This window comes from Oryza brachyantha, chromosome 3 (genome assembly GCF_000231095.2).
Source record: "Oryza brachyantha chromosome 3, ObraRS2, whole genome shotgun sequence".
Classification (NCBI taxonomy): Eukaryota; Viridiplantae; Streptophyta; class Magnoliopsida; order Poales; family Poaceae; genus Oryza; species Oryza brachyantha.
The window spans coordinates 18,821,342-18,846,680 of NC_023165.2; the positions used below are offsets into that span (position 1 = coordinate 18,821,342).

Genomic DNA, 25,339 nt, shown 5'->3' on the forward strand with positions numbered 1-25,339 from the left:
ATCAAGTTGTTCTAGGTTTCTTTAAGAGTGTTGAGTTCTCATTTAATGTGACTGAAGATACCAGTTTTTTGTTGCTGTGGAAATGGATTGATGATATTTTAGTATACCTGATTTCTATCTGTTTGTTACTTTTCTATATTTTTATTTTGTTTTGAACCCTCCTTTCTCACAAGAGTTGCAGTGATTTGGTTGTTGTTTGTCCATAAGCGGCGCGTGATAGCGCGCCCCAATCTCTAGTGGAGATGATAAACATGGGAGCCCCAATTATGCCCTCTATTATTTTATGTCAAAAATAAATGGAAAGAGAACGATAAAGTTCTACCTAATTTGTTTAGGCTCGTCTGACATCTTTGAGTAGGTCCGCCATTGGTTATCGATGCAATTAGCTAATACAAAGTTAAAAAATATATTTTAAAAAGATAGGATGATGAACTTTTATATACAAATCTTTTCTAAAAAATACACTATTAACGGTTAAGAAGCGTGTACGTAAAAGTCAAGAAGTTCCATATGCTCTACTATCAACATTGTACTACACACTACCCACACAATATATTTATATGTACCTAAGCAACATGTAGCAGTGTAGCCTGAAATGAGCACGAGAAGCATTAGGACTATGGAGAATGCCGTCATGTATGCCAAATACATATCCTTGACCTTTGTCGTCAAATTAGTTTCAAAAAAGATTTTGCAAAAACATCATATCGAATTTTTGGACACCTAAATAAAACATTAAACATAAATGAACCAAAAAACTAATTACACAGTTATGGAAGAAATCTTGAGATGAATCTTTTGAGCCTAATTAGTCCATGATTAGTCATAAGTGCTACAGTAACTAACATGTCCTAATGACGGATTAATTAGGCTCAAAAGATTCGTCTCGCGGTTTCTAGGCTAGCCGTGAAATTCGTTTTTTCATTTGTGTCCGAAAACCCCTTCCTACATCCGATTAAACATTTGACGTAACACTTCTCCTAAAAATTTTCTCAATCTAAACACCACCTCACTTATAAAGTGGGCATCTAGGCTAGGTGTGAACTCAAAGTTATCTTGAATGTTCAAAGCTACTAGAGGCTAATGAAAGACGCGGAATATAGTATATACTTAAGTATCGATTATGCCGTAGCTAATAAAGAAGTAAGAAAATTATTATTAATTTGTCCCATGGGTGCTTGAGAAAATGAATACTTTGACGTTAAATTTGTCCCATAAGTAATTAGTATTTTATATGATAAGATAACTTTTAGTTTGAATCCACATGTTCCATCGTACGTGACAAAAACCAACTCCTAGCTCCCTGCGGATCTTCGCCTGGTGGAGACTCGTCCACAGCGATTAAATGAAATAATCATGGACATGGGCAACTCCTCCTGATCTTGGAGAGCATGCAAAGCAGCGATCAGAGGTTTCTCGTTAATGTCTTATGCAACGTACGATGCGAGCAGCTGGCAGCAATGGCCGGCCATCTCTCATCCTCGTGGCCACCGGCACCGCTGTGCAACCCACGGCCACGGCCTTGCCGACGCCTGGTGCGGCCGCGCTTTCTACCCGCACCCATCCACGGCCGGAGGTGTGCTGTGCGAGGGGTTCTCAGAACCGATATAGGGCCGCGATTCGGCAGGGCCGTTACTTAGCTTATCTTTTTTTTAGAGCTCACGCTTTCTAAACTGAGTATTTTTTAAAAAAATTTTCCACAGGAAAGTTGTTTCCAAAAATCATATTAATCTATTTTATATTTTTTTAAAAAATTAATAATTAATTAATCATACACTAATCTATTACTACGTTTTCCGTGCCAAAGATAAGTTAACTTATCCTCCAACCCCGAACGCGACCCTAAATGCTTAGAGTTTTTTTTAATAATAATTATTATTATTTAAAATCCAAATTTAGTCACATGTAGCGGTCTAACTTGATTCGAGACATTAAATAGCAAGCGAGTGCTCTCTGTTTTTTATAGCTTCACCCCTAACCACATCCTCCACCTCTAACCACATTACTACCGTATCAAAGCAAATTAGTAGTACTTCGCAATTTTACAGATCGTGAATGACATATAATTACCACACGGCCCACACCAACCATGGCGTCAAGTACTTTTAAGGGGTGATTGATTGATATTTTTTGGAAAAATTTGAACAACATATTTACAAATATAAAATAATTTATAAATAAAACTTTTATATACGCTTAGCGATCTAAAAACGGCTAGAAAATAAACTTTGATTAAAAAATCCTAAAATTAACTCTAAATTTAAGGTTAAAAATTTAAATTTTAGACAATGAAAAAATAAAAAGATGGATGTGTAAATTGAAATTTTGGCTTATAATAGCAAAGTGTCATCAATGTGTTGGACGACTCCCGACGGAACGCCGAAGGCCCCGACATCAGCTCCATGACATTGACGGCTTTGCCCGCGTAAATTGATAATAGAAGCTAATTCCTACATTTGTCCCGTATCGGACGAATAGTAAGTTTAATTTTTAGATTTTAGATACAATATTTTAACTCTTCGTTTTATTTAAATTTTTTTATGATTAATATTTTTATTGTTCGTAAAATATGAATAGTACTTTATATGTAATTATTTTTTTAAGTTTTTATATAAAATTTTCAAATAAGACGAATGACCAAACAGTTAACATAGAAATAAAAAATAAAGTTATTACAGTATATTATTCTATCCTCCGATCAAATCCTTAAGTTTACTAAAAGGAGACGCGTCTGTAGGTTTACCGAGATAAGCACAGAGCGAAAAAAAAAAGGATGTGTCACTTTCTGAACTGATCCCCATTTCGTTTGGTTGTATCCTTTCTACCATCACTTTCTAAAATGATCCCCATTTTGGTTGGCTGGATTTATACTTCTTTCTTTTTGTTTGTTTGCAGAAAAAAAGCATGTGTTTAGTATGATAGAGCGCTAATTCTTTCATTCAAAAGGAAAATGGATGCAACAAAATTGCTTGTACCTCTCGTTTCCTGAGAAATAACAGTGTGGCTAATTGCTTGTACCTCCCATTATCTGAATAAGGCAGGTTAGTAAAAACTTTGTTTCTAAGAACCATCACAATCACAATCACAGGCAACGAGTTCAAATATCCCACAGTCCATGATATTCTTAAGCATCCACATTACATGTTCTGCCACTTGAAGTTAGCCGTCCATCTCTGTAAGAAGTCTTACTACATGTCTATTTGAAAAGGGAAAAAGAAAAAGAAAAAGAAAAGGATTTAGAACGAGAACCCTAGTAGCTCCGTTCGATTGAACATAGTACTCATCATCCACAGTTCCACACTACAAGGCTACATTCTACAACACTCATCCATCGAGGGGCTCACATAAATTACAAGATGCTGTACGCTCCTCCAGACTATATGTACATAAGACAAAATTAGCAGTCACAAGGCAGCAAATCTCAAGGAAGCGTCTACACGTGACCTCCATGAGTTATCTGCGAATTGGAAGGACCAAGAAACCATTATTATCATTTAAAACTGTGTTCTCCTAATTTGGAAGTAAGCTGTAGGCAAGGCCAGCCAACAGGCTGTTCACATGGTATTGATGCATGATAGCTAAAACAAGCATCCAAATATTACAATTTAGTATAGCATGTTCATGGTCTACTCCCACATATAACAAAAGACAGATAAATAGCAATTATCCAGTCTGTAATTCCTACAGTATATTTTTATTGTTCCAATATTTCAACTGCACACTTGGACAACAAAATAAAGACATACCATTGCTGAACTTTTCTGAACTCCGTCAGTACAGGGTATATGTTTTCAAAGGCAGTATATGTCTCATCCCTCACCTAGAAATACAGTATATTCAGACATACAAAAATGAATAGGCAATCAAGGATGCATAAAAGGAAAGACTGCTAACCTTTGCTCCCGTCAAAACAATCTTGCCTGAAACAAAAATCAAAAGAACAATTTTCGGTTGCTTCATCCGATATATCAGACCAGGAAAGAGTTCTGGCTCATACTGTAAGAAAAAAAGGCATAAGACATGAGAAACATAACAGATGTGAAAGAAAGATCGTACAACGAACATGAAGAATTCAACTTACACTTGAGAAAGCACCATGAGAATATGCAAGTCCTTCTAGCCTGATTGGAAATTTAACATCACAAGAGCCAACAATGTTCTGAATCTTGAAGTCCTGGCATAGTCCAACAGTTAGGCACAATCTCACAGGATGACAATGGTAGACACACACACAGATGACAATTAAGCAACCCTGAAATGATTACCTTGAACTTAGCAGGAAAGCCAAGCTTCTGGATAATACGAGCATACTGGTAATAAAAGCTAGCGTTAGACTTCAGAGATTGCGAAATAAAAGTAAAATAGAAAGAGTCACAACACCTTTCTTGCTGCAAGCTTGGATTGCTGTTCACTCTTCGCCCCGGTACAGACCTGGTATAGGACACAAAAAGATATAGAAGCAAACTTCAAGATCAACCATAGATGCAGAGAGAAATTTCGGTACAAAGCAAATTTGATTTTTATGAGAGAGAGAGAGAGAGCAAAGATGCAACAAATTGGTGTATCAAACCCTTGACAACCCATTTCTCAACTCCACTGCATGACAGCCAGGCCCCATACCTCTAACCAGTAAAATATATTATTATAACACAAAAATTATCCCTTGTGCTGAGAATCAGCAAGAAATTTCTAATGATGATTTTATGCCAAGAAGGTTGATCACCTATCATCCTTCAACAAGTAAGCTTATTTGGATGAAAAATCAAGTTGGTTTTCATAGCCTACTGTAAACACACTTTTTTAAATTAAGATATTGACCAGACAGGAAGTCCATGTGATGTATCATAGTTAGTTATCCTTCAACAGATAAATACGATAGGTTCAATTTATTGTCAATAAACAATTCCGATTATGCTCTGAAGCCATAAAAAAGTTTTAACACGGACAAACTAGCATTCACATAAAGAACAATAATCATCCAGTTATATGACAAAGCGATGCAATAGCAAACATGTCGGAAAAGCAGAGCAAAATTTAATTTGGAGATTTTACATTGAACTACAGACTGCATGGACTAGCTATGGATGTCATAGAAATATAAAGAAAAACTAGATAGTAGGCTGATAGCAACAGTTAAAAAATTGATGAATTAATAAGCGCTATAATAGTTACAAGTAGGGTTGAAAACGGTTCGGAATTTTTCTGAAATCCGGACCTATTTTCGGAAACGGAATCCATCGGTCAGAATTTTTTCGGAAATTTTCGGAATCGGTATCGGAAACGGATACGGTAAGAGTATTATCCGTCGGAACGTGGAATCGGTCGGAAACTTTCCGGAAAATTATCCGGAATTCCGAACGGCAGCTTAGTACGAATTTGGCCCAATAGCCCAGCAGCCCAAATTGAATGTATGTGCTAACCCGAGCAGTCTTGAACTCGAACTTCAAGGACCAGAAGTGGTACTCGGGCACTCGCTGGAGGCGGCTGCCGCCCGACGCCCGTGCGTGCAGGTGGAGGCGGTGGTAGCACCGGCCGCCGCCGCCATACGGACCGCTCGCCGGCGTCGCTGCTTGCTTCCATCCCCGCCACCCCCGACGACATCACCAACCCTACCGGCGACTGACGCCTACGCGCCGACCCTCCAGCCGCTGGCCCCCGGCGACGCCTCAACGTTGCCGGACCTCGACGCTGCTTCGAGCTACCAGCCCCTGACGCCGCCTCCCTACCTCGCCTGCTGTGCCTCGTCACCCGCTGTGCCTCGCTGCCCCTAGGACGGCCCTGCCTTGCTGCCCACAACGTCGGTAAGCATTACCAATGCAGCAATGCTTCATCTTTGTATTTGTTAATCACAGTAAGCAATGCCTCTCCATGACAGTAAGCAATGCCACTTCATTTGTATTTGTTTTCTGCTCTGGTGCTCTAATTAATTTTATTTTTGTGTTGTGGAATGTGAAGCTCTAACATTGAATCATTTTCTATTATGCTGTAGATGGATTCATCATTGTTGTTCTCTTAGTTACTTTAAGAATTTGGTATGTTGTTTTAGAGAAGATTTTCATACTCATTTTGAGGTATTTTTATATTCCGATAAACTTTCGATACCGTATTTGGTCCACTTCGTGTCCGCTCCGTTTTCGTTTTCGATATTGTCCGATTCCGATACCGTATCCGAGGTTTCCGGTTCCGGTTCTGGTTCCGAAAAAAATATGGAAATGGAAACGGTAGAGGTTGTTTCCGTCCGTTTCCAAGCCGTTTTCATCCCTAGTTACAAGATAAACAGCTAGCCATAAAAAAGACAAAATGATTTACGGGTCAATAAGTACTTGAACAAAAAAGACATCAGAAGTCTTATCAACACAAGTAGTTGAACTATACCATTTTACCCGATGCAAATATCAGAGCTGTAGTTTTCGGTTCTCTTATTCTCATGATAACTGCAGCAAAACGCTGTATATGAACAGAGGAGTTAGCAAACAAAACATAGTTTACAACAAAATACAAATGAGAATGGAATTATAAAACGCAATGCTACCATAGAACAGATCAACTCAAGTTACTAGATAGAGAAGTTATAACCTCAGTGTGAACTTATCTCTGCTTGTTCTACAATATTATTAAAGTAAACTTAACAGTCTGGATTTAGCTTGCGGTGTTGACATATAAATACAAAAACTCCCAATGAATTATGCTGCATCTGGTACATGTATTACAAGATTATAAAGTCCATATGTACTAAACTTAAAGATTTATAGTCTTATCAGTAAAGCAATTTGATTATCAATTGGACAAACTGGGTGTGGACGAATGTCTTCACTATGTTAACTGGACTGACTGACATCTAAGATTGTAGTCGCAAATGAGTTACAGTACACATAAGTACCAACCTAGGAACAGACCATAGGAATGTATGGACTTGTCTACATATACATGATAATAAGAATAACACAGGTATCATTTTTAAATGCAATGGAGATATCCTTTCGAGCAAAAACAGAGCCACATGAACACACCACATCATAGTACCTTTGGATTATATTCTGCATTGCGTGCTTGCAAAGCTATAGCTTTGAGGTCTAATTTGCAATCCAAATTGACCGTCGATACAATGTTTCTGCCATCAAAATAGATCAGAATAAATAATAAATACTTCAATATACTTGCTAACGGTAACCAAAGGAAACATCATAAACCCAAACAGGGAGACAGGACACATGCAGTCTAGCAGCTATAATCCCAACACAGTAACATAAACAATTCAGCAAGGCGCAGCAAAACAAGCACGCATACTTATAAGAATAATGCATGCCACCAAGTACACTATGACAAGCAGCAATATAGGCATATGCCCGACTTTTTCGCCGTGCAAATATGCATGCCTGGTAGCAATGTAGGAAAGCCTCATGTTTCAATGCACACCAGCAAGTACATCATGCTACAGACAGCTAAGTTTGCCCACGTTGGCCTGTACGAGCACAAAACATTAGTAGGTTATATAATACATGGATCAAGCCTAAATATGCTGTTCAGAACTTCCGACTGTCTAAGAACATGCCGTGACTCATGTCGAACAGTATCTCATCAGCATAAACTCTCCACAGAATTAATCCATCTAAAGTTGAAATCCTTGGGGGGAATCGGATGAATCTGTCACAGAGTGACAGCAAGCACGGCCTTTTTCTTGTCCGCCCGGATTGACAGATCTGAGAAGGCCCCTTTTCAAGCAAGCAAACGCTATCAAAACCCCTAACACAGAACCCAACCCAAGCTAACACCTCTCAGATTATCCCGAAGACGATGATTTTGCCAAAACAAAAAAACCAACAGCGCGGCACGAATCCACCTCAACCATCCCAATCCCAAGCAGCCCAAACGAGGCAACCCAACCCAGAGACAGAGTCCGAATCTTTCTACCCCCGGCGGCAGATCCGCGCAGATTCGGGGACTTACTGGAGCGTGGGGACGATACCGGAGGGGTGCTTGGCCAGGTCCACGGGCTCGCTCCCCTCCAGCGCCGCCGCCGCCTCCGCCATACACCAGAACCGGATCCGGCCCCGCGCCGGAGAAGAAAGGACCGGGAAATGGCGGGAAGAGGCGGAAAGTTGGCGGAAAATTTCGAAATCCGAGGTCTTATATAGCGATCTGGAGAAGGAAGATGAGGACGCGGGAGGGAGATCGGGAGGGCTAGGGTTATCTATCCAGCCGCCGGGGTCGCGCGAGGGGGGGAAGAGAGAGAGAGAGGGTGGAGCGATGCGGGCGGAGGGGGGAGATGTGGATGCGGATGGGTGGGTGTGGGGTCCACCTGTCTGTCGTTGACGGGGAGTAGCCGGTCGGTCCGGTCCATGGGCGTTTTTCAGGCCGTTCACGGAGTGGAAATTACGATATTAGGGCCGCGTTTGGTTTAGAAATCATAGATTAATAATATGATTTTTTTAAATAACTTTCCTATTGAAAATTTTTGTAAAAAATACACCGTTTAACAATTTAGTAAGCATGCGTGCAGAAAACAAGAAAATTTGGGTTATGAATGAGTCAGCCGAACACGGCCTAAGACACCAAATATGTGTGTTTTGTCTTCCGACGTTTAATAATCCGTAGACTTTTCACAAATAGTTTGTAGGGAAGGAGGGGCACAAATGCTCTGCTGCTGTGGCGTGAGGCGGTGGCATGAGAGGGGTAGCATCGTGAGAACTACACCATCGAAGGAAGTGAAAATACATTCCGTACCACCGACATTAACCCAATTCCACGATTTGCCACTGTTTTTTTCAATTCTAGAATATGTCTTTGAATTTTTCTTAACTTCTCCTATATATATACCATCTATCGACAATCAGCACTGTAGAGTGACCAAAAGACTAGAAACTCGATGGTTAGGATGAAGACGAATGTTTACCTAAGTTCATGCTCTCAGCTAACAAGATAAACCCTAGTATTGCTGAGATTGTATTTAGGGATGTATGATTGTATATCCCTCGAGGGGTGCACCGTACTCCCTTATATAGTGGGGGATGGAGCTTATAGATATGGTAGAGTCATAATCTGATACTATTAAGATTTATCCTACAGATACGGTAGAGTCCGATGCGTGCGGCATGTAATCCGTTAATTACCAAACTCCTGGTCAATCCGGTACAGATTATCTTTCTATTCGGTACCCCTATGTACGTATACATGTAGCCTACGGATGTCCCTAGTATAGGTATCACACATCATCGCTGTCCAGTTATCCTTCGCTAGTATTTTTTGTATCTTATAATGACTGAAGTACCCTTGGATCAAAAACCTTTAGAAATTGGAGAAACATCCAAAATTTCAAATTCTAACTTTTTGGTCAAATTTTAGATGGTTTGCGGTATAATGTTTACAATATGAAATTATTTCAGATTATTTAAGAAAATGAAAGTTTTGTCCTAGGGATATTTCGGTCATTAAAACAAAAATGAACAGTACTAACAAAGGCTAACTGGACGATAATGATAAATTGTATAAGTTAAGCAAAAGACTATGACATATTATAGAACTGCACAAAGTTGGTGGCAAAACGTTTAATTGAAACAAAGTTTATGGTACATAGTAGATTTGTCCACTTTAACTCTCGTATAACAACCCCCTCTTCAAAAGGTTCATGAATTAAATGGCAAGAAAAAGGAAAGACTGACGTACTTAGGTAACTTCAGCTATCTCTTGTTTATCTGACACGAAAACATAGTTATAGATTAATATACAATTAATTAATTATTAATTATAAAAATTTAAAAATAAATTAATATAATATTTTTTGAAGTTCTCATAGAATATTAATAATAATGCTTATCGGTGCACACTAATAATTCGAGGACAGTCGAACGCGGTCTTGGTGAGTCATCGAGGCTACGAGCGAAATTTCTAACCCAGCGACCGGCCCGACCGGCTACTCCCCCGTCAAAGACACTAAGCCGCGGGCCCCACACTGCCACACCCACCCACCCACCATCCATCCATCCATCCATCCGCATCCACATCTCCCCCTCCCCCTCCCCCTCCGCCCGCAACGCTCCACCCCCCCCCCCCCCCTCTCTCTCTCTCGACCCCGGCTGCTGGATAGACAACCCTAGCCCTCCCGCTCCCGCTCCCCCCTCCCCCCTCCAATTCCTTCTCCAGATCGCTATATAAGACCTCGGATTTCGAAATTTTCCGCCAACTTTCCGCCCCGCCCCACCTCTTCCCGCCATTTCCCCGGTCCTTTCTTCTCCGGCGCGGGGCCGGATCCGGTTTTGGTGTATGGCGGAGGCGGCAGCGGCGCTGGAGGGGAGCGAGCCCGTGGACCTGGTGAAGCACCCCTCCGGTATCGTCCCCACGCTCCAGTAAGTCCCCGAATCTGCGCGGATCTGCCGCCGGGGGGGGGGGGGGAAGATTGAGATTCTGTCACTGCTTGGGAGTGTTTGAGGTGGATTCGTGCTGCGCTGTTGGCTTTGGTTTTGGCAAATCGTCGTCATCGGATCGGAGAGATGGTAGCTTGGGCCCTATATTAGGGGTTTTGGTAGCGTTTGCTTGCTTGAAAGGGGGCCTTTCTCAGATCTGTGAATCCGGGCGGACAAGAAAAAAATCGTGCTTGCTGTGATTCTGTCACAGATCCATCTCATTCCAGCTTTCATAAAAAAAACTCTTCTTAGCCAGAATATGTTTTTATCATAATATACACGATTCGAGAATTAGCTGGTCAGCTGTTTTTATTTATTTTTTCTTGGGAAAAAACCAGATATATAAACAATCATGCATCTGACTGTAGCATTTAATTCTTTCCCCTCACGGATTTCAGCGTTAGAGGGACTATTTCTGTGGAGAGTTTATGATTATGAGATACTGTTGGACATGAGTTACTACATGTTTTTAGACAGCCCGAAGTTATGCACATCAAATTTAGGCTTGATCCTTGTATAACTTACTTCTAGGTTTTGTGCTCGTACGGGCCAATATGGGCAAACTTAGCTCTTTATTAGCATGATGTTCTTGCTGGTGTGCTTCGGAACATGAGGCTTGCCTACATTGCTACCAGGCATGCATATTTGCATGCTGGTGTGCATTGCAAAATAGTCAAGCATATGCGGATATTGCTGCTTGTCAGTGTACTTGGTGCTATGCATTATTCTCATAAGTGCGCATGCTTGTTTTTGCTGTCTTGCTGTATTATTTATGTTGCATTGTTGGGATTATAGCTGCTAGACTGCATTTATCCCACTGTTTTTGTTTATGATGCTTCCTTTGGCTACTTCTAGCAAGGAGATTGAAGTATTTATTATTCTTTCTCATCTGTTTTGATGGCAGAAACATTGTGTCAACGGTCAATTTGGATTGCAAATTAGACCTCAAAGCTATAGCTTTGCAAGCACGCAATGCAGAATATAATCCAAAGGTATTATAATGGCTTTGGTGTGTTCCTGTATCTCTGTTTTGCTCAAAAGGATATCTTCATTGCATTTAAAAATGGTGCCTATGTTATTCTTACTAGCATGTAATATGTAGACAAGTCCATACATTCCTATGGCATGTTCCTACGATGGTACTTCCTTTAAGTGTATTCCCAGATGGCGGTCCAGTTCAATTTTATATGCCAGTGTGGATAATTCCATAACTAGCGGTCCAGTTAATATAGTGAAGACATTTGCTCACTCTCAGCTTGTCCCATGGATAAACAAATTGCTTTACAAATAAGATTCCAAATCACTAAGCTTACTACCTCTGGACTGTATAATCTGTTATACATGTACCAGATGCAGCATGATGTAATGGGAGCTTTTGTAATTATATGTTAATACAGTAAGCTAAATCCAGGCTGTTAAGTTTGCTTTAATAATGTATATACATTTTAGAAGAAACAGAGCTAAGTGCACGCTCAGGTTATCACTTCTCTATCTACTACTCCATCCGTTCCATATTATAGGATGTTTTGGCTCTACCTGGATTCATCCATAGATGAATGTATATGTTTTCTATGTGTCCAGGTTCATTAGCATCCATATGAATGTAGTGAAGGAACATCTTATAATATGAAATGGAGGTAGTAACTTAGGTTGATTTGCACTTTGGTAGCATTGCCCCTTTATAATTTCACGGTCATTTCCTGTAATCAATGTTTTAATTTGCTAACTCCTCTTTTCATAAACAGCGTTTTGCTGCAGTTATCATGCGAATAAGAGAACCAAAAACTACAGCTCTGATATTTGCATCGGGTAAAATGGTATGGTTCAACTTCTTGTATAGATAAGACTACTAATGTTCTTTTTGTCCAAGTACTTATTGACTCGTGAATAATTTTCTCTGTTTAATGGTCAGCTGCTGATCTTGTAGCTTTTAGAATGAGCATTGATTGATCAGTTCTTTCCGCTGATGTTTAACTGTTGCTACCAGCCTACCATCTAGTTTTCTTTACCTTTTAGCAGCTATGAAATCCATAGCTGGTCCACGCAGCCTGTAGTTCAATGTTGATCTGTAAATTAAGTTTTGCTCTTATTTTCTGACATGTTTGCTATTGATTGCTTTGTCATATAATAACTGGATGAGTATTATTCTTTATTTGGATGCATATTTTGTCCGTGTTAAACTTTTTTATGGCTTCAGAGCATAATCGAAATTGTTTATTAACAATATATTGAACATATCATATTTATTTGTTGAATGATAATTAGTAAAGACAACCACCTGAGCTTTCTGTCTGGTCACTGTCTTAATTTTAAAGAGTGTATTTATAGTAAGCAACGAAAATTGACTTGATTTTCATCCAAATAATCTTACTTTTTGAAGGATGATAGGTGATCAACTTTTTGGGATAAAAACGGTCATTAGAAGTTGCTTTGCTGATTCTCAGCACAAGGGGTAATTTGTGTTACAGTAGTACATTTTACTGATCAGAGGTTCACATTTTAAATGTGAGAATAAAGGAGTCACAGCCTTAGGGTTAATGGTATGGGGCCTGGCTGTCATGCAGTGGGCTTAAAGAAGGGGTTGTCAATGGATTGATACACCAATTTGTTGTATCTTTGCTCTCTCTATTTGGCTCTTACCAATATGTCTCCCAGCATCTATGGTTGAACTTAAAAATTTGTTTATAAATCTTTTGGTGTCCTATACCAGGTCTGTACTGGGGCGAAGAGTGAACAACAATCCAAGCTTGCAGCAAGAAAGGTATTGTAACTCTTCTCTATTTGTCTTTTATTTCAATATCTCTGAAGTCTAATACTAGCTCTTACTACCAGTATGCTCGTATTATCCAGAAACTTGGCTTTCCTGCTAAGTTCAAGGTAACCATTTCAGGCTTGCTTAATTCTCATCTGTGCATGTGTCTACCATTTTCATCCTGTGAGATTGTATCTAACTATTGCACTATACCAGGACTTCAAGATTCAGAACATTGTTGGCTCTTGCGATGTTAAATTTCCAATCAGGCTGGAGGGACTTGCATATTCTCATGGTGCTTTCTCAAGTGTAAGTTGAATTATTCCATGTTTTTTACAATATTTCTTTCACATGTGGTATGTTTTTCTCATGTCTTGCGCCTTTTTTCTTACAGTATGAGCCAGAACTCTTTCCTGGTCTGATATATCGGATGAAGCAACCAAAAATTGTTCTTTTGATTTTTGTTTCAGGCAAGATTGTTTTAACCGGAGCAAAGGTTAGCAGTCTTTCCTTTTATTCACCCTTGATTGCCTTTTTGCCTATTCCTTTTTGTATGAATTAATATACTGTCTTTCTAGGTGAGGGATGAGACATATACTGCCTTCGAAAACATATACCCTGTACTGACGGAGTTCAGAAAAGTCCAGCAATGGTATGTCTTTATTTTGTAGTTTAAGTGTGCAGTTGAAATATTTGAACAATAAAAAATGTACAGTAGGAATGATAAAGTTGATAATTGCTATTTATCTTTAGTTATATGTGGGAATGGACCATGGAAATATGCTATAAATTGCAATATGCTGATTTTTTAGTATTATTACGAGTCTAATGGTTGTATGATGTAAAATATCTTTTGTGGTTCAAGCTCTTAATAAATCTAAACTTTCCAATTAGAAATCAATATGGTCTAGCAGAAACAAGGCACGGCAAGGAAAACACAATTGGTTGCGGATGCTTGTTTTCGATATCATGCATCAATACCATTTGGCTGGCCTTCCCTACAGCTTACTTCCAAATTAGGTGAACACAATTTTAAATGACAATGGTTTCTTGGCCCTTCCAATTCGCAGATAACTTATGGAGGCCACGAGTACAAGCTTCCTTGAGATCTTGCTGCCTTGTGACTGCTAATTTTGTCGTCTGTACATATAGTCTGGAGGAGCGTACAGCATCTTGTAATTTATGTGAGCCCCTCGGTGGATGAGTGTTGTAGAATGTAGACTTGTAGTGTGGAACTGTGGATGATGAGTACTCCTATGTTGTTGTCTCGGGAGATGGGAGTTCAATCGAACGGAAATAGTGGGGTTCTCTACTAAATCTCTCTGATTTTTTTCCCTTTTGCAAGTAGACATGTAGTGCGACATTTTACAGAGATGGATGGCTAACTTCAAGTGGCAGAACATGTACTGTGGATGCGTAAGAATAATGTGTATTGTTGGATGATGGAACTCGTTGCCTGTGATTGTGATTGCTCTTCGATACAGATTTTTTAAAACCGGCCTGTGTTATTTCTTAGAAAAAAAATGTGAGGTATAACTTTTTTATGAAAAAACCAAATAGTATATTTATAAACGAAAAATAAGATATAATTAAAATTTTAAAACCTGACTTTTAAGTAAAAGCAAAAGCGAAATGATAAGGCTATTTGTTTCATCCGTTCTCCTTTGCAAGAATGAACCCTCCATTATGCTATAGAAGAATGCATTTTCTGCATACAAGCTGAAAGAATCATCAATCCAATATCGAACAAGATGGGCGGAGTAATAGCATAAATGGCTGCCATGTGCAATGGCAGATCGTGTATGTACCGAGTCCGTGCTTAACATTTTATCCGTCGGCGCCCATGATCTGAGAGTATAGCGGATAGCGGTGGGGTTTTATTTTTTTATTCGTAGATAACCTGTACCTGATCTAACATGTACATTTGTATATAAATCATAAATCATAGCTGAATAAAAGGAGGCCCATAAACTATTATATTGGCTCATTTAGCTCATCTAAGGCCGCATTCGGTGGGAGGGGGTTAGTTATTCGGCGCAAAAGACGTAATAATAGATTAGTACATGATTAATTAATTATTAATTATAAAAACATAAATAGATTAATATGATTTTTTAAAGTAATTTTTTTATAAAAAAATTTTCGTAAAAAATACATCGTTTAGCAGTTTGGAAGCTAACATATGCCAAACACGGCCTAATACAGAATATATGATAACTTACTTTCACCCACCACCATACCTATGGGCGGTGGCACGAGCAGGTGATGACGACGAAGACAGGTGACATCGGCATGGAGGAGGGGCGGCAGAAAGGCAGAGCATGCTATCAAGAGACGATGGACGAGTAGGTGCGGTGTTGCGGGCAAGTGACGACAGTGCGGAGTAGGGGCAGCTTAGGGCATGTACTATAGAAGCTACTTGATGGAGTACTCTTAGCCAAAAGAAAAATACTACGTAGGATAAAGACACGCATAAGACACTTCTCATGGTCCATGGTGTCTTAGGTGGGATCTACATAAACTTTTTTAATGGTCTCTCATCTCTCTCTCCGTCTCCCTCTCTCGGCCCCCCTCTCTCTCCCTCTCTCTCCGATGGCGTCCCGACGGCAGCTCTCACCGGTGGAGTCCCGGCGACGACGGAGCTCGCGTGCGGCGGATCTGGAGTCTCGACGATGGATCTTGGCAGCGGCGTAGCTCTTCCCTCGGTGGATCTTGGTAGCAGCGGTGCGTCCCAGCGGAGGCGAGTCCCAGCGTGAGCATCCCGGCAACGGTGATTCTCGACGGCGGAGCACGTCCTACCTCCGTCGGTTCCCCTTTCTAAGGCTAGAAAAAAGACTTGGGCTCGTGAGCTCGGCTCTGGAGCTAAATGTCACGCTCAGAAATTTACACCAAATTTCTGAACAATAGCATGCATTGAATCTCGGTCTAGGAATCAGCCTGAGTACACACTATGACAAATTAATACACAGTTCCACGACTTAAAAACAAATTAAAACAATTATCTATCGAAATGCAGTGGAAAAGTAAAACAAACTAAACCATCTAAACTTCAGCTTCAGCTGGCGAAGACAGCTCCACACCACAGGCATTCTCGACGGCGGACTGAACCTCACTTCAATCTTAAGAACAACCTTCTTCTGACTTCTGACCTAGGCTCTGACACTTGCTCTGGTAGGGGAAAATTAAGCAAGGCTGAGTACAAACCACCGTACTCAACAAGTAACACCCAAGATAGGAGAATAATGAATGCAATAGGGTATCAAAGAATAGGCTAAGGTTAAATTGCTCAAAGCTGCGGTAATTTAGCAAAACAGTAGATAAAATAGACTGAAATAAAAGTAAAGTAACATTTAAAATAATCATCCGCTGTCCAACATTACACCACGTTGCAACAGGCCCAAACCACTGTCCAGCGTTACACCACACTGTAATAGGGTCAACCCTCGGTCCAACGTTAAAGCACGTTGTGACAGACCCAAACCACTGCCAACGTTACACCACGTTGCGCAGGGTCAAACCAGTTCCAAGATTGATCAGGTTATTAATGGTTCAACTAATCCCAGTGAATCTGTCAGTTCGCCCAATAACTGCGGGGACGGCTATTCGAATAGTTTTACTCTGTAGAGATGTACAACTTTACCCACAAGACATGGCTCCCAAGCATGTTACCATGCCCCAACGTATCACCACGATACCTCAGTACAGAAACCATGATAAGACCTTTCACCTAACTCTCCCTAGACAATCCCACCGCTCTTTAGGTTTCACCCCCTCATTTACACCAAGTCGGACAGTCCCCTCTTGTGTCTTGGTGAATCCAGAAACAGCAGAGGCTTTCGTTACACCACGATTGCCCGTCCATACTCCATCACGCTCACCCTTGCCTTGGTACGTTGAATAGGGACAAGCTAGATTACGCGTCTCATCGTTGCCCATTCTGGCTTGTGGTTAGTACATGTAAGACTTCCAGGGTTTCCTGAGAACCGATCCTTAACTGCCATGGGCATGACTCTCAAATCCATGCACCCATAGCCCACCATAAGCAATATTTTAGTTGTATTAATCCACAACGGAAGATTAATAATGATCACAACCATTAAAGGTCTACCAAGTTTAATCAATAATCAAATAATAATTGGTGAGCTAGTTGAACTAAGCATGGCTAAGCATTGACTAACCCAAATTCTAGTCAAATTAACCCTGGGATGACAATAATAATGAGTGGGAATCAACAGATAGATTGGTAATTGCCCAATAGATAAATAAAATAAATAGATTTGCATAAAACAATGCATGTTTGAATATAAAGCAGGGATTTTATAAACATGGGATTAATATGTTCAAAGAAGGGTGCCACTTGCCTTGTTCTGTCACACGAGGAACTTCGGCGACGACTTCGAGAACGAACGGCGCTGCGACGGGGTCAAAACCTACGACAAATAAGCAAAACAAGCAAAAACAAGCTATAAAACTACTGAAACAGAGAAAGAAACTATTTTTAATGGATTCTTGGCATTTTTCTGAATTTAATGAAATTTGAATGGACCTAAACGGAGACTAGATGGATTAGCTATGGATTTTAGAAGATTATCTATGTTTTTAAACTAAATAGAAAACCTTATTGATTTAATTGTGCAATTATTGGAGGTGCTGACGTCGGCAGAGGAGAAGCTGGCGCCGACAGCTAGGCCCCACTTGGCAGTGAGATAGGAGGGGAAGGAGGGGCTGACAGGGCAGGGCCCACGGTGGGAGAGAGAGAGATCGACGGGCCGGGCCTGCTTGACAGAGGGAGAGAGCAGAGGCGGGAGGGGAGAGTGCAAGCGCTCGGCCGAAGGTGCGGCAGGCGGCGGGACGGCGGCGCGAGCAGCGGCCGGCGATGATCGACGGTGCTACGAGGGGCGGCGCTAAGGAGCGGCGCGGTTAGGCGGCGGCTGAGGAAGGGATGAGGCGCATGGCCGACGGTGGCAAGGCGAACGGCACGGCGGCAACGACGCACGACGACGAACGGGTGCGCACGGAGGGGATGTGGTGCAGGCGAGGGCGTCGGCGCGGAGGTGATGCGGCCGGCGATGGCGTGCAGCCGAGCGGAGGCAGCGCGAGGCGGTGGGTGGTGACGCACGACGGTGACCGGCACGGCAACGGTGCCCGATGACGGAAAGCGGCCACCTGGGATGGCGGGAGTGGCGCGACAACGGCTTAGGCCGGCGGCGCTCGGCCGCGACGGCCGTAGGCCCACGACGCCCGGCGACGGCGAGGGGCGCTCGGCGGCGGCGACGGAAAGAGGAAAAGAAGGGGAGGAGCGTGGGGCAGCTCACCAGCGGCTTTGAGGGCGGCGTTGCCTCGGTGAGGTGGCGGGACGCGAGATGACGGCTGGTGGCAAGCGATCCCGGCGGCGGACAGCGAGATCGATCGGCGGCAAGAGGCGATGGAGCTCAGGTGCGGGAAGGGAAAGCGGGCGGCGGCGCGGGGCGATGGGGATTTAAAGTGGCGGCCGGCGCGTGCGGGAGGTGGTTAGTGGCGGCCGACGCGGGCACGGAGGAGGCGGGGAGGTTGTTAGCGCCGGCACGGATGCGGCGCCGGGATGTGCGGGCGGCGGTTGGCGGCGCCTGGGGAAGCGGAAGGTGGTTGCGCTGGCGCGAGCGGCACGCGCACGCGGATGGAGAGCGGCCGGCGGTGAGAGGATGGCCGGGACACGGCGTGGCGTAGAGAACGGAGTGGCGTGCGGCCGACGGCTCGGTGGCACGGTGCACAGCGAGGCGAGGCAGAGCAGCAGCGCAACGGCGCTGGTGCGGCGGCAGCGGAGAGCGGACGCGGCGCGGCCGATGGGCACGCGGCGGCGCATGACGATGCGGCCGAGAGGGGGCGGAGGGGCGGTCGGGATGCGATGGTGACGACGACGCAAGGCTGAGGTGGCGAGGCGTGGCCAGCGCAGCGGCGTGAGGCGCGGCGGGGCGGAGTGCGGCTAGCAATGAGGTGGCGTGCCGGCACGGCGAGGCGACGTCGCGGCGCGACGCGGGTGTGCGGCCAAAGGAAGACGACGGGGCTGACAGGTGGGGACCGCCTGTCAGTGGCCTGGAGGAGGAGAGGGAGGCGGTCTAGACTTAGCGCGAGCGAGGTGGAGTCTGGGCCGTGGCCTTCGACCGGCCTAGAGGGAGAGAGGAGAAGGGGAGACGGGCCGAAGGGGAGTGGGCCGGCTGGCTGGGCCGGTGGCCTACTGCCCGGGAGGAGAAGGAAAAGGAGTGGGCCGAAGGAGGCGATGGAGACTTGGAGCGCGGGTTGGGCCACGGCTCGGAAAATTTGCGAACAGCACACGTATTCACATGATAGAATCAAAACGTGCACGAATCAGAGATTTGCACGACGAATTAGATCCGAAACACGAAACCGTGAACTGTTAGCGGAACAACGACAGGAATTAACGACCCGTTAAATTGAGATTTAACGACTCGCTAAACTAGAATTAGACGACTTTAACGTAAAATCAATCTACACTTACAAAATTAAATTTTATACTGTAGATCAATTTCACGCTAGCTAATTAGATTAGGAATTCTAAGCAATTAAACAGTAGATCAAAAATAGATTGATTCGTATGAGTAAAACGTATGCGAACGTGAGATTTGGTGGAGAGATCAGCGACGGATTGCTGTTGTTCCTCGCTGTTTGGCTAGTAAACCTAAATAATTAAACGGTAGATGAATTTAGATTGATTCGCAAGAATAAAATATATGCGAACCTGAAGATTGGGGAAGGAAACCGGTGGACGGCTGCACTACTGCTGGACAGGAGGTGCACAGGAGAGGGAGACGGGGAAAAGAGACAAGGGTGTAGGAGGGTATTTATAGGGGGAGATAGAGATAAATCTAGTTATCCATCTCCTATAAAAAGGGAATAGATAATGTTTCAAAGGGATAAAGATTGGAGTACTAATTGCTTGAAATTGATTTACCATGAGGAGGTGGTGGGGCTGCACGGCTGTGAGGGTGGGCTGGAGGTGGTGCACAAGGGGGGAGAGGGAGAGATGTGCAATCCTAGGGGCAGGGGGAGGATCGCACGTGGCAGGGAGGGAGTTGGGGTGGAGAGATCGCTCCAGGGGGGAGAGGGAGATCGAACCAGGCTGGAGGGGAGGATCGCACAAACAGGGGAGGGGAGATCGTGCAAAGGGGAAAGGGGCAGAGGGGAGTTCGGCCAGGAGGGAAAAAAGGAAAAGAGAAAAAGAAAAGGAAAAAAGGGAGGAAGAAACGAGGGGAAAAGAAAAGAAAAAGGAAGGAGGAAAAAAAAGAAATTGCCTCCAATTCTGTCGATTTTTATTAAGTTTGTTTGACCAAATTTTATTGACTGCAATTCAAATATAAATCCTGTTAATAATTTAAAATGCTTTTGGGAAATTTTAGAATGTCTGAAAAGCTTCCAATTAAATTAAATTAATTTATACACAGGGTTTTCTCCTGAACTTTAATTAACAAATTATTTTTAATATATTATTTAATTAATTCTTGGCTTGGGTAAACTCAGGGTGTGACACTAAACGTGCTGAGCCCAAGCTGCTTTCGTGGCTCGGTTTCAAATCGAGCAGAGCTCGAGCCGGCTCGCAAGCCGCTCGTTCAGCTTGTCAAGCCGTTAAAAATTATGACTTGGGCCACTTGGCCCATTACTAGCCCATGTAATTGTAAACCCTAACTCCTTGCTGTTGCCTTGGCGCATCTCATAGGCTCACACAGTCACACGCACCAAGGAGGAGTGGATGCTAGGAAGCGAGACATCGTTGTCCTCGTCCACGACCAGGTCGGCAGCGACGGCTCGGCACGACCGCACGACCTGGGGACACCTCCCTGGCCTGCACCGTCGGCGCACCCACCGTGGCCGACGCCTCCTTGCCCTCATTCCTTCCGCTGCCAACCCGCCACCAGGAGTCCAAGACGTCGCCACCCGCCAGGCCGCCACCAGGACACCGGCAGAACAAGCCAGCTCGAGCAGGCTCAAGCTTTCAAATGAGCCGAGCGAAGCCAAGCCTCTTCATGATTGAGCTTTCACGAGTCGAGCTGATCGTTTCCAGCCTTACCTCTCTCTCCCCACTGGTATCGCCGTCCACTCCTCCGGCATGTTTGGATCTAAGGCTTTCTTCCCCCACCTCACGCCGTGCTCTCGCGGGAGGGGCACCGTGTCCTCTAACAAAAGTCTGACGAGGCATAGGGCACAGGGAGCTTGGTGGAGGCACGATTCGGTCCTAGCTAGAGGGGAATCTCCGACATGGCCTGATAAAGCCACTGGCCAGCTCATCGCACAATGCATGCCCTTAGAGCGGAGTAGGCAGGAACCGACATAGGCAGATGATGACGGCACAGAGCAGGTGGTGCATGGAGCACGCAGCAATGAGCGGGCGACAACATAAAGCATGCACGCAGGTGGGCGGGTGTCACACCCTGAGTTTTACCCTAAGCCTAAAAATCGTTTCCTTAAATTAAATTACATGAAACCGTGTGGGTTTAGCCTGGAGTAAATAAACCAAAAGAAATTATTTAATTAATTTAATCCAAAGGTTGCAAATACGTGTTTTCGTATTTTGTCAGTTTGAATTCAAATAACTGGACGTAAAGTTAAATTTAACAAGAATCATACTAAAAATTCACCAAATAAAAATTATTCAAAGTTTAATCTGCAACCCATTCGTCCATTTTCTTTTCTTAGCCGTAGGACTTTGTTTCGAGGCCGAATTCGCGTTTCATAGGCCCACCTTGCTCCCCTACCTCTTGCGCCCCTTCCCCCCACGGTCGAATCCAAAATCCCCCACCTCTGCCTCCCCACGTCCCGTGCAATTCCTATTTCATTAGGACTCTATCTTTTATCTCTTCAAAGACTTTATCCCTTTCCTTCTTATAGAGGATGGATTTGTACTAGGATTTTATCTCTAAGACCTACTACCTCCGTTCCATAATAACCTTATTTTTTATTTTTACGTGTCCAACGTTTGACCATTCGTTTTATTTGAAAAATTTATAAGAAACTTAAAAAAATTAGTCACGTATAAAGTACTATTTATATTTTATCATCTAGTAAGAATAAAAATATTACGCAAAAAAATTAAAAAAGATGAAGAGTCAAAACATATTAAAAAACTAAAAACGATCTTATTTCTTATTTCGGGACCGAACGAAGGTAGTATAAATAGAAGTTCCCACCTTTCCTTTGTTTTTCCCCTGCGCCCCAATGCCGTACGCCTGCGCCAGCCCTGCGCGCTAGCCTGCAGCCACCACCCCCTGCCTGCGCCGCCGCTTGCTGCCGCTGGCCGTGCAGCCCTAGGCCGAGCCGCTGCCATTTGCACACCCCTGTCGCCGCCGCCCAGCACTGCCGCCGCCAGCAGCCCCGCTGCCTCCTGCCACGACCGTAGCCACGCCGCCACCGCCACCGCTGCCCGTTCCCATGGTTCTCAACATTTTTCCTTGCGAATCCATCTCAATTCCTAGATGGTTAAATCGTTTAGTTTTTCCTAGTGAGTCTAGTTAACGTGAGATTAATCTGCCGTGTGAATTTCCGTTTCGTAACATAGATTGATTTTACGTTAAAGTTAGTTAAGTTTTCCGGTTTAGCGAGTCGTTAAATTTCAGTTTAACGGATGGTTAATCGTATCGTTATTCCTATCGCTAACCATGTCGTTGTTTTGGCTATACGTTCACGACACATGTTTTGGTACTGATTCATCGTGCGAATCTCTGATTTGTGCATTCGTTTTTCGAATCCCTGATTTGTGCATGTTTCTGTCCTATTGTGTGAATTCATGTTTTGTTCTGTGTTTTTGTGTTTTTCAGCTTTCCCGTTAACGAGTTCATCGTACCAATCTTGTTTTTCTCGGACGTTTCCCGATTTCGTCTAGGTTGCCGTTAAAAGTCGTTAACCCGTTTTTCTGCAGGTTAATCAAGAAAATAACATACCTTCTAAAAATAACTAATTAATCAAAAGTTCGTTTAAGCCCATTCAAATTGCAGTGGATCAATAATTTTGTCAAGAATATATTAAAAATACTATTGTTCTGTTTCAGTAGTCTTGTAGCCTGTTTGTATTTGTTTGTCTTGTTTGTCCTGTAGATTCTGATTCTACCGACGTGTCACTTTACTTTAAAGTTATCACTGAGTTTTTGCAAGGTCCAAGGCAAGTGACACTTCAACCTTGATCATATTGAACCTATGCTTTTAAAAGCCCTATTTTATATTCAAACATTCATTGGTTTACGGAACGAAACAATCCTCCGCTTAGTCGTCAATCAAGATCAAGAATTAATTCCACGAGCCCAATCGAAGCTTTCTCGGTCAAAATACACGCGGGTCGACTTCCAGTTGACCGTACTGTTGTTTTCCGTTTACTCAGGAATCTTCAAATAAATTGTGTAAATTTTGTAAAACTACTGAATTTTGGTTCAAATTATCATAAAAGAACGGATTTAAATATTTGTCTCCCAAATTAGCACGATATTTTATCCAATTTATAGGTTTAGTATTTACTGTATCCTACTAAAACTACAACCTTTACATTTTAAAAATAGGTAGTGCTGCACCTAAACTCTAAATATGTAGTTTTTTTCATGTAATTCACCACTAAGTTTCTATTTTTATGAAATTACCTTAAATCAGTAGTTTTATGACATTTTAATGTTTTTTGAGCATGATATTTTAATGTTAGATATATGATAAATAGCCTTAACTATATTAGGTGTTTTACGACACTCACTCTACTGACTGTATAACTAATCTATAGACCACTTATTTTTTCTAATGTAATGGATCATATATATTTATACTGTCAGATACACTATTGCTAGAATATTTTATCTACGGATAGTAGTACTCTAGATCAAATGTCAAAATTCTTCTACCAGCAAAACCCTAAATTTATACTAGATCCATCCTAAATACTTGTATGTCTATAATTCAAAATTTATTGAAAAATTACCTTCTTAGAGTATCGCTTATCACATTAATCACATCTAGATTAAATTTCTCCCAATTAGACCTCCAACCACCCGCTCAATCCCAAATATACAATATTTAATACGGAAATGCTAGCACATGCTATAACGTTTTTAACAGCATACGCGTTGCGTGGTCTTGTCAAGAGAGATCTCGTGATTGCTCCGTAACCCTACGTGTGCGTCTCCTAGAGGTCCTTTCATGTACCGCCCAAGAGGCCAAGACACGCATACAGGTGACAAATTGCATTTGCATATACTATATTAGTTATATATTTGTATTGCTAAAATTCTTACATTATAAATATTGAAAATGCTAGAATATGATGCATTTCCCGTTCTCTTGGTGACGACGGGACGATTTTCCATTACTAGTAACCGCTCAATCTATTACTTAACATATATATTTTAGAGTATCATCTTAGTACCGACGTGTTTTGTCCGGACCATTTTGGTATCCGTTGCTATCGATAGGATATTAGCTAATAACATCCTAGTATTAATTGGTACGAAGTAGTCAGCAGATACCATCCTGTTACCATCACCGGTCACGTATCATATCTGATACCGGTGGGGTATTATTTTTTATACATCATAGGAATTATCGGCTTCTGAGATAGGATACCATATAATAATATAATAGTAGTTCCCTATTTAATAATGGGAATTATATTATTTTTTCTTAATCCTTAATATACTAAATAAACTTAAAAGGCAAGCATTATAGGACAGATGATGTTGTTTTTGTTGTCGTTGGGTCAAAGCATAGTCCTCAAAATAAAATTTAAGAAAACAAAGTGATAATGTATTCAAACAGTTAGTTCGGTGGGATTCAGATTTAGGGTCTACGTAGAGGACCAAGTGCCACACGTTAATTAATTGCCAATATTTTCCATTAATGGGATGTTGTGGACTACCATGTGACGTCACGTTACGTGCTTACGACAAAAACGCTCCCGTTCGGACGGATAGACAACGACGACAGCAGAAGCAGATACCGGGAAACTCAACCCTGGAGTCTGGAAAGATATTCTGTAAGATCAAATTATTTTTTATAGGTTAAAGTAAAAAAAACAAATATAACTCAACATATGGATAAATTATCAAAGTTTAATTTATTCTTCGTAATTTATAATTTATAGAAGTTGAATTGTGGTTATACATATTGATTTATCCGTATATTCAGAATATATCTTTCTTTTAAATATTTACAACTATTTAAACGAT

At 42.3% G+C, this 25,339-nt stretch overlaps 2 protein-coding genes across 3 annotated transcripts; one reads left to right on the forward strand and one right to left on the reverse strand.

The window, feature by feature from the left end:
- Positions 1-3,096: 3,096 nt before the first annotated feature.
- On the reverse strand, positions 3,097-8,226 carry LOC102704405 (TATA-binding protein 2). Its single transcript, XM_006650235.2, has 9 exons — positions 7,948-8,226; positions 7,024-7,111; positions 6,376-6,447; positions 4,381-4,431; positions 4,266-4,310; positions 4,082-4,174; positions 3,895-3,996; positions 3,747-3,820; positions 3,097-3,457 (listed from the first exon to the last, which is right to left on the reverse strand). Coding segments are annotated over exons 1-9 (609 nt in total). The 5' UTR covers positions 8,031-8,226; the 3' UTR covers positions 3,097-3,456.
- Positions 8,227-10,067: 1,841 nt separating this feature from the next.
- LOC102706371 (TATA-binding protein 2-like) lies at positions 10,068-14,595 on the forward strand. Of its 2 annotated transcripts, none has more exons than XM_040521717.1 (9): positions 10,068-10,343; positions 11,305-11,392; positions 12,146-12,217; positions 13,111-13,161; positions 13,251-13,277; positions 13,369-13,461; positions 13,547-13,648; positions 13,731-13,804; positions 14,223-14,595. In XM_040521717.1, coding segments are annotated over exons 1-9 (591 nt in total). In that variant the 5' UTR covers positions 10,068-10,260; the 3' UTR covers positions 14,224-14,595. The 2 variants fall into 2 exon arrangements, with proteins under 2 accessions (XP_040377651.1, XP_040377650.1); XM_040521716.1 differs by having other exon boundaries at positions 10,070-10,343; positions 13,233-13,277.
- The last annotated feature ends 10,744 nt before the right edge of the window (positions 14,596-25,339 follow it).

Coding starts and splice junctions, on each gene's coding strand:
- LOC102706371 (XM_040521716.1), top strand. CDS start 10,261: ATGGCGGAGGCGGCAGCGGCGCTGGAGGGGAGCGAGCCCGTGGACCTG. Junction 12,218..13,110: donor TATTTGCATCGGGTAAAATG/GTATGGTTCAAC, acceptor GTCCTATACCAG/GTCTGTACTGGGGCGAAGAG. Junction 13,162..13,232: donor CCAAGCTTGCAGCAAGAAAG/GTATTGTAACTC, acceptor TCTTACTACCAG/TATGCTCGTATTATCCAGAA.
- LOC102704405 (XM_006650235.2), bottom strand. CDS start 8,030: ATGGCGGAGGCGGCGGCGGCGCTGGAGGGGAGCGAGCCCGTGGACCTG. Junction 4,175..4,265: donor GCTTTCCTGCTAAGTTCAAG/GTAATCATTTCA, acceptor GGACTATGCCAG/GACTTCAAGATTCAGAACAT. Junction 3,821..3,894: donor TTGTTTTGACGGGAGCAAAG/GTTAGCAGTCTT, acceptor CTGTATTTCTAG/GTGAGGGATGAGACATATAC.